The sequence below is a fragment of the Armigeres subalbatus genome, chromosome 1 (genome assembly GCF_024139115.2).
Source record: "Armigeres subalbatus isolate Guangzhou_Male chromosome 1, GZ_Asu_2, whole genome shotgun sequence".
NCBI classification, from domain to species: domain Eukaryota; kingdom Metazoa; phylum Arthropoda; class Insecta; order Diptera; family Culicidae; genus Armigeres; species Armigeres subalbatus.
The window spans coordinates 6,075,797-6,090,653 of NC_085139.1; the positions used below are offsets into that span (position 1 = coordinate 6,075,797).

General features: G+C 43.2%; 2 protein-coding genes across 2 annotated transcripts in view; one reads left to right on the forward strand and one right to left on the reverse strand.

Moving 5' to 3' along the window:
• LOC134220180 (DNA polymerase epsilon catalytic subunit 1) overlaps window positions 1-11,937 on the reverse strand; it is a 38,684-nt gene extending 26,747 nt beyond the window's left edge. The window contains exons 1-2 of the mRNA XM_062699167.1: window positions 11,781-11,937; window positions 11,586-11,709 (exon numbers count right to left, since the gene is read on the reverse strand). Of these exons, the coding sequence (XP_062555151.1) occupies window positions 11,586-11,709; window positions 11,781-11,833 (177 nt within the window). The 5' untranslated portion in view covers window positions 11,834-11,937. The remainder of the gene's footprint in view (window positions 1-11,585; window positions 11,710-11,780) is intronic.
• A 191-nt stretch (window positions 11,938-12,128) lies between these two features.
• Window positions 12,129-14,124, forward strand: LOC134220193 (DNA polymerase epsilon subunit 2). The gene is made up of 4 exons (XM_062699177.1): window positions 12,129-12,316; window positions 12,436-12,883; window positions 12,938-13,705; window positions 13,777-14,124. Exons 1-4 carry the CDS (start codon window positions 12,246-12,248, stop codon window positions 14,050-14,052), a joined length of 1,563 nt encoding a protein of 520 aa, XP_062555161.1. The 5' UTR covers window positions 12,129-12,245; the 3' UTR covers window positions 14,053-14,124.
• The last annotated feature ends 733 nt before the right edge of the window (window positions 14,125-14,857 follow it).

Sequence of the window (14,857 nt, forward strand, 5' to 3'; positions counted from 1 at the left end):
TTTTGGAGTTCTTGTATTCTTATTATTATTTTTTTTTGAAAGAATGGCTGGAGAAACTTCAAAGGAATTCTTAGAGGAACTCCTGGAGCAGTTCTTGGAAAAACTTCTGGAGGAATTCCTGGAAGAATTCTTAAAGAAACTCTTGCAGGAGGAATTCTTGGAGGAACTCCTGGAAGATCTCCTTGAGGATCTTTTAGAGGAATTCCAAGAGGAACTCCTGGAGAAATTCTTGAAGGAACTTCTAGAGGAACTTCCAGACGATTTTTTGGAAAAATCCCTGATGGATTTCTTGGAGGAAATTCTAAAGAAATTCTGGGAAGAATTCTTGGAGAAACTCCTGGAGGAATTCTTGGAGGAACTTCTGGAGGAGGAATTCTTGTAGGAGCTCCTGGAGGAATTTCTGGAAGACTTTCTGAAGGTGTTCGTGGAGGACCTGCTGAAGGACTTCCTGGAGAAATTTTTGATAGAATTGCTGGAGAACTGAACTTCTGAAAGAATTCTTTGAGGAATTCATGGAGGAGTTCTTGGAGGAATTTTTAGAGAAAGTCCTGGAGGAACTCTTGCAGAAAGAATTCTTGGAGGAACTTCTGGAAGATCTCATTGATGAACTTTTAGAGGAATTCCAGGAGAAATTCGTGAAGGAACTTTTCAAGGAATTCCTGGAAGAATTCTTGGAGGAACTGCTGGAGGAATTTTTGAAGGAACTCCTGAAATAACTTTCGGACGAATTCCTTGTGAAACTCCTGGCGGAATTCGTGGAGGAACTGCTGGACGAATTCTTGAAGGAACTCCTAGAGGAATTTCTGGAGCATCTCCTGAAGCAGTTTCTGGAAGAATTCTTTGAGGAATTCCTGGAGGAATTCTTGAAAAAAATCCAGGAGGAATTATTGGAGGAATTTTAAGAAAAAATTCAAGAGAGAAGGAACTCCGGAGAAGCTTATGGAGGAATTCTTGAAGAAGTTCCTGAGAGAATTCTGGAAGGAACTCCTGGTGGAATTCTTAGGGGAACCCCTAGCGAAATTTGTGGAGGAGCTTCTGGAGGAATTCTTTGAGGAAGTTCTGGAGGAATTCTTGAACGAACCCCTGGAAGAATTCTATGGAGAACTCCTGGAGGAATTATTTGAGGGACTCCTGGAGGAAGTATGCAAGGAATTCTTTGAGGAACTCCTGGTGGAATTTCTGGAGGAACTTTAAGAGGAGCTCTGGAGAAACTTCTGGAGGAATTCTTGAAGGAACTCCTGGAAGAATTCTTGAAGTAACATTGGCATTTGGGGGACGTTCTGGAGGAATTCTTGAAGGAACTCCTAGAGAAATTCTTTGAGGTACTCCTGCATGAGTTCTTGTCGGAACTCCTAGACGAATTTTTGGAGGAACTTCTGGATAAATTTTTGGCGGAGCTCCTGTAGAAATTTCTGGATAATCTCCTGAAGGAGTTTTTGGTGGAATTCTTCGAAAAACTCCTGGGTGAATTCTTGGGGGAACTCCTTGAGAAATTCTTGAAGGAACACCTGAAGACATTTTTGAAGAAATTCTCTGAGAAACTCCTGAATATTTCCTGAAGGAACTCCAGGAAGAATTTCTGGAGGAATTTCAAGAGAAACTCCTTGTCAAAATCATTAAATGATTCCCGCCGAAACACTGGAAGGATTCACGCCAGAATCCGCGAAGGGTTTGTAAAGAATGTGAAGAATTTCCGTCGGAATCCGCGAAGAAATCTTGTCGTAATCGCTGATGAATTTTTGTCGGCATCTGCGAAGGATTGAGTCAAAAACGGGAAGGATTTCATTCAGAATTTGCTACGGGTTCACATTAGAAATCGAACGGTTCCCGTTAATTTTTTGCGAAGTATTCCTGACGGTACTCGCGAAGAACTTTTACGTCAGAAACCGCGGATTCCCGTCGGAATCTGCGAGTTTCCCGCCGTAATTTGCAAAGGATTCCCTACGGTATCTGCTATAAATTCCACTCGGATTATGTGAAGGATTCCAGATGGAGCTGCGAAGGAATCTTGTCAAAATCCTCAACGGACTCCTTTCAAATTTCGCGTATGATTCTGTGGATTGCCTCTCAGCTCTTTCAATTCACAGTGAACCTAAAAAGATTAAATTTTGTTAAATAGTATGCGTTAAAAATATTTATAATTACCAACATTGTCGGAATCTGGTGAAATATTATTTAAAATAAATAAAATCCGCGGAAGATATTCATCAAAATACGCGAACATAAACATAAATAAAACTCTTCTTTGTATTTTTATTGGGTTACAAAATTTGGAGCAGACTGCAAATTCTGGTCTAAAACTCAGAAAAAATGAAACAGTTTTAATTTTTTGAATCAAAACTGTTCGAAAAATAAATTTAGACCGCTCCGGTGAAAATGGTGAAAATGGAAAATTTTTGGTCTATTAAACTGTCAAAATTTGGAATATACTGACACCAGTGAAAACGTCCTTAGATTGGATTGAGGGCAAGAAGACTAAAGACTAAAGGCTCCCCCAGACCTAAGCGGTTCGCCGCGACGGCGACAACCAATCACCGCGATTCTATCGTTGGGTCGCTGCAGGCAATATCCTATTTACGCTTCCATACCTACGGCGACAGAATCGCTGTCGCCAAGCGATGGAATCGCGTCACGGCTGTCGCGTCGCATGTGTTTGAGGGAACCTTAAAATATAAGAGACCTTTTTGGACGATTTTGCTCTTTGACCTCCACACTGCCAGAGTGAAAGCGATGACCCATTCTCACCCCCAGACCCATTGTCACCCCCGTTGTGGTGTCGGTAGTCGTATTTGCAAATATGTTTTGCTTCAAAACATTCTAAATTAATGATTTCGTGTGTGTTACTTCTACGTGAAGTTAAACGATTTACAATGATATGGAAATGCTAATATCATCTTCCAAACTTGGACGTACATGTTCATGATAGCATTAGAGGCGAAAGTATAGAATTGATAGTTCCGTTAGGATACGGCAGGCATGAAGAATGTTTTTATAGAAGTCGATTTGACAGCGAGCGGAGGGCAATATTTGAACCGGTGCCAGCGAAAGTGGTACATGTTACATTGAGTAAATTTTACAGGAGACGCATTTTTCCAAAAACCTCAAAAATAAAATTCGAATTAGCTATTTTCTGCAATTTAACTGTACCAACGTGTTATGACTGGTGTGCCTAAAGGTAGTAATGAGAAATATGTGAAGTTTCTTGACAAATTTCAAGTTTGTTTGAACAAAATGCACATGTACCACTATTAATGGGAACAAAATGCAACAGAAACCGAAAATCGTTGCCAGTAAAAGTGGTACATGTTCATTTATAAAATTATTTTAAACGGCAGTAAACCGTTTTGAAATTTAAAATAGTGTTAGAATCTGTTGCGGGAACATCTTTGTTGTTGATTTTTCTTTTCAATAAGCTGATTTTAGCGGGTAGAACTGTACATGTACCACTTTTCCTGTCAACGAAATTGCCATTGTGATATATACCAGAAATTAAAAAGTGCATATCTCCAGATTTAGTTGTCAAAAATCACTTTTTCGTCATTCCCTTACCAGATCTTTGCTAATAGAAGCCGTTGGTGTGAAAAACACAAAATCGACGAAAATGGTTTATGTACCACTTTCGCTGGCACCGGTTCATTTGTGATGGCACATATCGCACGACCTTCCTTCTGCCAAGCTCCCGTATGAAGGGGGAGGGAAGAATATCAGTGTGGAAGCTGATATAGCCAGTGGAGATATACGATGATATACGATGATATACGAATGCAAAAATGGTAACTTGGCTTAGAAACCTCGCATCGCAGTTAATAACTGTGCTGAATGAACACTAAGCGGCGAGGCGGCTCTGTCCCAGTGTGGGGATGTAATGCCAATAAGAAGAAGAAGAAGAATGTAAACTCAATGATTATTCGCTTTACATAATAATTAGGTGAATTTTGAGGCTTTACAAAGCTAAAGAACACATTATTGAACTACTTGTAACATAAGTAAAATTAAACCTGCAAATTGGTATTCACCGCGAAAAGTTTCACCGCGAAATAGTACTAACCGCGGAATGGTATACCGCCAAATAATATAAACCGCGAAATGTTATACCGCGATATGATACTGAACGCGAAGTGGTAGACCGCGAAATGGTTAACCGCGGAATGTTTTACCGCGAAATGTCGTACAATCGTCGCTGCTTGCAACCCACATTGCGGCATACCAATTTCGGTCCACAGTTTTTCACTGAATGCGAACATCAAATTAACTAAAAGCGTCTTGTTTTTCCTGCTTCCTCTCTTCCGCTCCTTAGCATTTTCGGATTGGAAATTGTCTCGACCTCCCTGGGCATAAAAGTATCATCGTGTTGGCATCATGATATAGGAATGCAGAAATGGTAACTTGGCTTAGAAACCTCGCAGATAATAACTGTAGAAGTGCTTGATGAATACCAAGCTGCGAGGCGGCAATGTCGCAGTGGGGGATGTAATGCCAATGAAGATTGAAGACGAAGACGACCGATTTCCAAAACAAAAGCCGCCTCCGGTTTTACACTTTTTCACGATCTATAATCCAAATCCTGTGGGTGTTGTTTTGACACACAAGACGTTTTGAAGTAAAAAGAAGCAGTACCTACGGGTTATTGGTGAGAATGTTTAGATTTTGGAGTTTCACCAACAGGAACTAATTTTTCCACAAGCACATGTAGCAAAAGGCGTGAAGATAAAATTTTGGATTGCAATTATGTGAATTCGTCTATGGAAAAAGGCCTACAGAACAAACACGAGCCCTTTTACCTTATGTAGCATCATCGTCATCATTACCACCGTCATGCACTGTAGGTCGGTGTGGCAATCACAGCATCCTACCTGAGAGGATGCAACATCCACCGAGGAATGATACTCTACTCCAATAAATTATTCTCTCTTAGAATCTCACACATTAAACTATTGTATCGATACCTATTCTTTTCCAACACTCTACACACGAACAATTGTACCCGAATTGAATTTTATAATAAAGCAGACCAATTAGTATTAGCTCACTACTCAATCGGAGCACATCTTTCTTTGCCTCATACAAATTAATTGTACGTCGGGCTGATCGCCGAAAGATAATCCCACCGATTGAAAGAGCACTAAAGTGGTGACCCCGACGTGATCATCCACACAATAGACACTGTGTTTTTTTTTGTCTATCGCGAATCGTGAAGTCGAAGTATTTGTCGGTCGATTACGTTTGCTCAAAATGTCGTTGGAAGAAAAATCCAGCTCCAGCGGTGCGGTTGGGAATCAACCAACAGTCGTCGAGGCAATAAACGCACCACGACTAAATCCCCCCAGCATGGCCGACACGAATATCGAGACATACTTTATGTCGCTCGAATTCTGGTTCGCAGCATCAGGGATTAGTACCCATCCCCAGCACGACTCCCGCAAGTATAACATCGTGATGGCACAGGTGCCGCCAACCAAGTTGACCGAGCTACGGTCGATTATCGAGGCTACCCCAGTGAATGACAAATACGTTTACATCAAGACCAAGCTGACCGAGTATTTTGCGGATAGTCAGCAGCGACGTCTCCAGCGTGTTTTGTCCGATATGCCCCTAGGGGACCTAAAACCCAGCCAGCTCTTCAACGAGATGAAGCGAGTTGCAGGAAATTCGCTCGGTGAAGCGGTGCTGCTCGACCTGTGGGCAACCAGATTGCCGCCGCATGCCCAATAGACTGGCCCAGGAAACAAAAAGTTGTCTAATTCCACGGGGCACCCCCCAGAATTGTGTCTTTGGGTGAGAAAATCAATCTCTGAAAATTTCAGCTCAATCGCTTGTTGCATAAGCTGGCGCATTTGATTTGAAGTTTGTATGGGGATTTCAGCCAAAATGTATAGGAAAATACACCTCCGTCACTCATTCGATCTGGAAATTGGTTCTGATTGCTCGATTAACCTCAGAATTGCAAAAAGTGCAGTTAGGATGTTACAGAGCTATTTTACAGAACATTGTACAATGATTAAATGAACTTTTATATAGTTTTCAACAACAACAACAACAACAACATTTTGTCTCCCCATACTAAGCTGGGCCAGTCTAATGCCCAAGCAGCAGTGATCGCCTCGAGAGGAGATGCAGCAGATAAAATCACCATCGCCGACGCCATTGTGGACTCGATGGTTTTGCGTAAAATTAATTCTATCGACCATCACGCGCAAAATTTTGCAATGGCGGTTTCAAGCGATCTGGAGCCTTCAGCTATTGATCCGTTGCAGGAGCTTAAGCGGAAATTGCGGAGTTATCCAGGCGGCTCGAAAAGTATTGCCTTCATCAAAAAATGTTCGCGGTCGTTCTCGTTCCCGTTCACGTGGGGGCGAAAAGCATCGCACACGTCGTGAAGAAGGATCGTCAACTGGACCATGTTGGTATCATCGCACATTCGGGAACGATGCCCGAAGATGCCGCAAACCCTGCACACATTGCCAACAAAGTTCCTCCAACCAACAATGACATCACTTTGCTGATACTGTGGTGGAAATTGGCGAACTTTCCAACACAGCCGCAATTTATCGCCTAAAATTTCCGGACTCTACGACGCATATGCAGTTTTAATTGACACCGGAGCTGATGTGTCCGTCGTACCGAAAGAAATGAATTCAGCTAAAGTGAAACCAACAACGATGAAATTGTTCGCCGCGAATGGGACGCCAATTCAAGTTTACGGTGAGGTGTTGCTTAAAGTGAATCTCGGTCTCCGCCGCGAGTTTTTGTGGACGTTTATAATCGCCGACGTTACTTCGGGAATAATCGGTGCCGATTTTATATGCCACTTCGGTTTATTAATTATCGACAACAACACCCATCTTGAGTCGGCCGGGCTGCTTACCCGGACCAGTGAATATTCGATTAAGACTTTTAGTGCAATGTCGCCGTTCGCTGAGATACTGGCCGAATTTTCAAGCATCACTCGCCTTGCAGCCCCGGGTACTATCAGCAAATCATCGATCGTTCACCGCATCGAGACAACCGGCCAGCCAGTCTCCGCCAAACCACGCCGACTTCCACCGGATAAACTCGAAGCTGCCCGCACCGAATTCGAACATCTTATGAAGCTAGGAATCTGCCGACCGTCCAGCAGCAACTGGGCCAGCCCGCTCCATATGGTAAAGAAAGCGGATGGTTCCTGGCGGCCATGTGGAGACTATCGTGCCTTGAACGCCCAGACAATACCTGATCGATACCCGTTGCCGTACCTACAGGACTTCACGACCATTTTGCAAGGTAAAACAATATTTTCTAAAGTTGACTTGCAGAAGGCCTTCCATCAGGTACCGATCCATCCAGATGACATCTCGAAAACAGCCATCACGACGCCGTTCGGTCTGTTTGGTTTCTCGTTCATGACGTTTGGATTGCGAAACGCAGCTCAAACATTTCAACTTTCCACGAGGTTGTTCGGGGATTGGACTTCATATTTCCCTACATCGACGATTTGTTCATCGCCTCCTCATCCCCCGAGGAACACCGTGACCATTTACGCCAGCTGTTTGAGAGGCTCAAGCAGCACAATCTGGCAATAAACGTTGCTAAATGTGAATTCGGCCGTGAGGCTCTAGACTTTCTGGGACATTCCGTTTCCGCCGAAGGCATTCGGCCTTTACCGGAGCGCGTTGAGGCCATCCAGAACTTTAACCAACCATCAACAGTGAAGGAGTTGAAGTCATTCTTGGCCATGATAAACTTTTATCGAAGATTTATACCGAAAGCCATCGAAGCTCAGATTCCGTTGCTGGCAATGACCCCTGGCAACAAACGCAACGATCGCTCCAAATTGGCATGGACTAGTGAAGCCACAGCCGCATTTGAGAAATGCAAGCAGCAACTTTCTCAAGCTACACTTCTCGCACATCCCGCCAAATCCGCAGAATTGTCGCTGTGGGTCGACGCATCCGACGTTGCAGCAGGGGCGGTGTTGCATCAGGTCATCGCCGAAGAAGTTCAGCCATTGGGTTTTTCTCGAAAAAGTTCGACAAAGCTCAGTTACGCTACAGCACCTACGATCGCGAGCTTACAGCGATCTTCCTCGCAGTTCGGCACTTCAAGTTCATGTTAGAAGGACGAAGCTGCCACATCTACACGGACCATAAACCGATCATCTTCGCCTTCCGTCAGAAACTCGATAAGGCATCCGATCGCCAAGCTCGTCAGCTGGACTTCATTGGGCAAATAACAACGGATATCCGACACATCGTTGGCAGGGACAACATCGTCGCTAATTTACTTTCCCGTAGAGTAGAGTGGGGCAAGAGTACGCACTTAGTTTTCAATCGATCATGTGGCCCTTATGAAACAAGCTTCTGCATATCAAATCAGTGTCGATGATTCATATACTCTTCCTTTATGTTACCCAGTGGAAAAAATATTGAAATTATTGAGATTCGGTTTAGTAGAACCCTTATTGCAAGACAAGTGAAAAACGCACTCTTACCCCACCGGTGGGGTAAAAGTGCGCATTGGGTGGGGTAAGAGTACGCATTTATCCAATCATGTGCTTTAAGTATATATTAACACAGATAAGAGTTAATAACATTTAATTGATGTTTAATGAGCATATATTAGGGAATGTTTAAAGATTACGTAACTTTTAAAAGGGGAGGGGTCCTAAAAATGTGCACTTTCATACGAAAAACCATTGTTTTTTATATATACAAAAAACTACAGAGGTAAAAATATATATCAGGTTTTGCGTGGCGTATACAAAGGCATTTTCCTTAAAGAAAGTCCACCAATCACGTAACGTAAAATTTGGCTATTTCATCACCCCTCCCCCCCTATCTTACACTATTTGTATGAATCCTCTAAAATTATATGGATCGTCACACATCTCACAACCCCTCCCAGCAAAACGTTGCGTAATTTATGAATGTTTCTTTTGATTAAATGAAATTATAATTTTGATGAAATTGTGTTTTCGTACTATGTTTAGGTGTACAACAAGTCCTAATACAGTTTCATTATTTCGCTTCAGTGCTTTGTTCGCTAAGTCCTTTCTAACACCGAATTACTTCAACTTATCCTAAAAACTTGTGATAATTTCAAATTTTGTCCCTTTTTTCTTAGTTGTGGATCTTTACGCTTTGGAAGAAGTCTTATTTCAGCCGGAGATACGGGTTTGACATCATAACTTGAAGATTCATATGCGTACTCTTGCCCCACCGGTTCATGCGTACTTTTACCCCACAGTCCCAAAAATTATTCAAGTAATGGTTTTGATTTCTTGGAAAACCAACCGGATTGGTGTTCTGTACCATAAAGTACTCTATACAATAGGTTATCGAAATGGTATAATGTTCACCTGATTGAACGTATATGTGGTAATGAAATACTAGTTGCGGAAACCCAATTATTTTAAGCAAAATGACTTAAAAGTTATTTAACTCCATATCTCCCTTGTTGTTTATTCAAATCGTTTACAATTACACATGATAATAGTTGGCCAGAATACCTGTCAAACTGATGCAGTGCTACTAGTTTATCTTTTTTTATTACTTCAAAAATCGAAAACGTACTCTTACCCCACGCGCACTCTTGCCCCACTCTACTCTATAGCTGCCATCCAAAGCACGCCCTCTCTAGATTTCGGCGCACTTGCCGAAGACCAACAAACCGACGATGAACTTCGAAATATTATAGAAGGTAAATCGCATTCCTCATTGAAGTTAAAACTTTTTACTATTCCAGGCAGCGCAAAACAACTGTTTTGTGATGCCTCCGGTGGTCACATTCGCCCATTCGTTACGAAACGCTTTCGTAAAGTCGCTCTCCAAGCGACGCACCATCTGGCACACCCTGGCACTCGTGCGACAGCTAAATTGATGACGGAGAGATTCGTTTGGCCAGGAATTCGTAAAGACAGCATCACTTTCGCCAGATGTTGTTTACAGTGCCAACGTTCAAAAGTTACACGCCACACCCAGTCACCGGTAACCCGGTACCCAATGACGGACTGTCGATTTGCGCACATCAACATCGACATAGTTGGACCGTTCCCTCCAAGTAGAGGAAATCGCTACTGCCTTACTGTTATCGACAGGTTCTCAAGGTGGCCCGAAGCATTTCCCGTTCCGGACATGACTGCACCAACCATCGCTGAAGCTTTAGTCACCGGATGGATTGCTCGTTTTGGCGTGCCAACCTACATCACGACCGACCAAGGACGTCAATTCGAGTCATTACTATTTTCCGAGCTAACTCGCATGCTTGGAGCAATGCACATACGCACGACTGCATACCACCCTCAATCGAATGGTATAATCGAACGGTGGCACAGGAGTCTTAAGGCGTCGATTCTTTGCCACGACACCGAGCGCTGGTGTGACCACCTACCGGTGATTCTGCTCGGGCTGCGGACGGTATATAAGGAGGACATCAAAGCTTCACCTGCTGAGATGGTATATGGAACAACTCTCCGAATACCGTCTGAGTTTTTTGTCGACAAGTCAAAGATTTCCAACGAAGTTGAATTCGTTGCTAACCTTCGAAAAGCCATGCGTAATCCGCGACCGAAGGAAAGTGCTTTTCATGGAAGTCGCAACGTCTTCGTTCATCAGGACCTTCAATCATGCCAACATGTTTTTGTACGGAACGATTCAGTGCGACCATCGTTATCACCTCCATATGAAGGACCATTCGAGGTGATAAACCGTTCTAACAAGTTCTTCGTCGTGAAAATGAAGGGACGATCAGCAAATGTTGCGGTCGACAGACTGAAACCTGCCTACACTCTGGAAGAACAACAATCACCAGGAATTTCTGCATCCTCACCTACTTGCACCGCCACGACTCCATCGACTAAGGTCACTCGTTCTGGTAGACGAGTTATTATCCCCTTCGCTATCGCTAGATGGAAACCTAGTCTAGGAGGGAGTACTGTAGCATCATCGTCATCATTACCACCGTCATGCACTGTAGGTCGGTGTGGCAATCACAGCATCCTACCTGAGAGGATGCAACATCCACCGAGGAATGATACTCTACTCCAATAAATTATTCTCTCTTAGAATCTCACACATTAAACTATTGTATCGATACCTATTCTTTTCCAACACTCTACACACGAACAATTGTACCGAATTGAATTTTATAATAAAGCAGACCAATTAGTATTAGCTCACTACTCAATCGGAGCACATCTTTCTTTGCCTCATACAAATTAATTGTACGTCGGGCTGATCGCCGAAAGATAATCCCACCGATTGAAAGAGCACAAAGAATTATAAGGCAGCCTATTGCATGTCATGTTAAAGTGTTAAATTGTAATTGTAATTTTTATTGGGAACGATAACCGGTTAATTTACATTTATTATCGGGTCAAGGAAGGGAAATTATAATAAATTTCTATCTGTGTCCAACCGGGTTAGACTATGTTTGCACTAGGGCCTTGTAACATGTTATTCGGCTATCTTGATGAGCTTTCTTTTGTCGATAACTATGACATGTTATTTAGACCGTAGGTAGTGCGGTATTACGGGATTTCTCGAAATAACTTGCATTAAAAAAAAACGATATTTGGGGAAAATGGGCAAAATCGAAAACAAATCACATACCGAATGCATGTTGACCAAGTATCCGGTTCGTTCCTGCGTGTCCTTGACTCGCTCGTATCCATACTTGAGATCGATTTTGTCATTCTCCTTCGACTGCCGATATCCGATCTCGTTGGTGTCATCTCTATAGGAAACAAAACCATAAAAAATCACTAGAATAAACTTCCGAATTTCACTAAATTCAACTGCACTTACCCTTCCGCTTTCTCTGGAATATATTTTCCGGTGTTTTGTACGTAATTTGTCATTGTAATTCACAAAAAAATAACTTCACATAATGCAAACTGCGACTCAAATGTTTTCGTGAAATTGACGAACCTTCGAGTTTTGACAGCAGTTGGGCTGCATTTCGCGCCTTTCGTGAATAGAGCTGTGCGCCGTTTGTTGTGGTTTGTGCAAGGCGTCGGTGTGGAGTTGTCATCCCCAAACTGCTTGACGAACGATCGTTTGGTTCAGAGTGGACCGTCTTTTGCAGTGACCAATGCCACATCTTATGATTCGCGACGCTCGCAACTGATGAACAGAAAGAAGAAAGCGCGCATTTTTGTTGACGTCTCTTGAGTTGATCTGCGCTGCGCGCGGCGCAAACAAACATCAACAATAACTGATGTGAGGTGCGGTGTTGAGTGTTTAATTTATGGTAGAATAATTTTCAAAAAAATGAGTGAAATACCAAAATTAAAGGCGCAAATTGTGTCATGGTTTAATATAAGCGGATTTCAGATACGAAGGTGAGTACCAGAAATGATTTTTTACAAAATTAAGACTATAATTCAACTCTAAAGCAGTCTTTAGTTGGCATGATGGATCAATTTCATCCATTTAATAATTTCCCTATCCCCCTCAACAGCGAAGCAAGTGTGTTTCTAGCGGAACAAATCGTTTCACTCGCCGAACCGACCCGTAAGCAATGGCTGCAAAACATTGCCGGTCACGTGCAAGGCCAGAACCTCGATCTACCGGTCGTAGAGAAGAAACATATCGAACTGGCCATCAAGGAAGCGAACAACACCGGCTTGGAAGACAACGAAACCATCTTCAGCGTGATCAACGCCTATGACGTTCCCCGCTTTCGCTTCAACGAGGAGAAGAAAAAGTTTTTGCCGGACAGTGGCAAACGGGGCTTCCTGCCGGGGCCGGACGCCAAAGCCGAATACATTCGGGAGCGATATCTGACGTTGTGGCAGAAGACCAGCCGGCATGAGATGTTCAATACCAGTAAGGTTTCGATGCAAGATGTTAAGCGATTGACGCTGAGAAAGATCGAACTGTTACTGTCGACATCCAAAATGAAAGAGGTTCGTGAATCCTTGTTTTTTGTTCCATTTTATAGTCTTAAGTTTTTTTTGCAGGTGGTAGTCCTTGGCCTCCTGACCCAACTGACCGAAGGTAAATTTTATCTGGAAGATCCTACCGGTGTCGTACCGATTGATCTTAGCGAAACTGTTTTCTCATCCGGACTGTTCTGTGAGGGCTGCTTCGTACTGGCCAGTGGGACCTATAGCGACGGCACGCTCAAAATCGATGAACTGGGGTTCCCTGTAACAGAGCCGGCCTCCAGTAGCAGGGCATTCTACGGTACGGTCAACACCTGGGGAGGACGATCCAAAACTCTGCTCAAGTACTCAAAAAATTTGACCGAACTGGAGCGTAATTCCGGTGGAGATAGCATCGTATTCTTGGCTGATTGTTGGTTGGATAATTCGATAGTGATGAAAAAGTTGACGCAGTTGCTAGTTGGTTACAACTCTTTTCCTCCACGGGCAATTGTACTAATGGGACCATTCAGTAAATCTAATGACAATCCTTACCATTTGAAGGAACGATTCCAAGCGTTGGGTGAGATCTTGGCATCATATGACTCGTTAAAAAGAGAAACAGATATAGTCTTAGTGCCTTCTTGTGAAGATCCCACAATAGCCAACATCCTTCCCCGCCCTCCGCTACCACAATATCTAACGGCTGACCTAAAAAGAAGCTATCCCCGACTAGTACTGGCAACCAATCCGTGCCGGCTGCAATACTGCACTCAGCAAATCGTAGTTTGTCGGTCAGATCTGGTCACAAAGCTCTGTCGTAATACGATCCATTTTCCGAAGAGTGGCCAACTTGCCGATCATGTAAGTCAACACCATAGTCATCAACGTTTCATGCGGTCATTCTTTAACTTCTAACTTGTCAACGTTTACAGTTTGCCCGTACTCTCATCAGTCAGGGAACGTTGGCGCCGCTCCATCCGATCGCTTGCCCTATCCATTGGAACTACGACGCTGCCCTAACGCTTTACCCGCTGCCGGATCTGATAGTCATCGGCGACACCTGCCAAGGGTTTCAAACGACCGAACAAAGTTGCACGGTGTTGAACACCGGATCGTTCCCCAAGTCCAATTTTGGGTTTAAAGTTTACATTCCGACATCGCGGGTTGTGGAGGATTCACAGATCCCGGATGATCACGGTGGGCAGTGATTTGGACGGTGATGTTCGCAATTATGATTAATAAACTCCCTTATTGGTTTGCCAAAGTATTTTTTCATAACATTTTCAGGCTTATTGCTTTTATCCCAATTGTAACAATAAGTGTAGGAGTTTCAGCTCACATTCGAAGGTCCACACAACTCTCTTGTGTGTGTCAAGTAAATTGTTGTGAGCAACTCAACCTAAAATTTACAGGGTTTTTTTTGGGTGGTCTAGTCCGCCAACTACGAGTGTGTTGTTTAAAAAGCTGTCGCTTGCAATTGCAAATTATTTTGTGGTAGAATGTTAATTGAGAAAACAATTTTTGAGCTTCCAACGTATGGGGTCGCCAGCTCATCTCATCATGCTACGTGAATACCCCTGTAGTTGACGAAGCACAGGAATTCCATCTGACTGCCAAAGTTGTAGAGAAGGACAGCTACATCGATTACTTCCTAACGGTAGAAGAGTCCCGGAACAGAATTAGAATATAGCGAGGAGCATCGTAGCAGACACCATCAAAGCAGGACAGCACAGGCCAACGAACTAAGAATAAGATTTTGAAGGAATTGAATGAGAAACCAATCTACTACATGAAAGCGGAATAACAGGTAATGGTAATGGACAAAGAGGACTACGACGAACAAATGACGACGAAATCAACGGAGGACCATACAGGCATTTGAGAAGGATCCGCTAAGACTAACGGAGAAAACGATAAAGGTGTGTAAGGTGATCATCGGATAAGCTCGAATGAAACCCGGTGGTACAGAGGATTAAAGAATAACTAAAGATGAAAAAACCCGGAAAGGATATG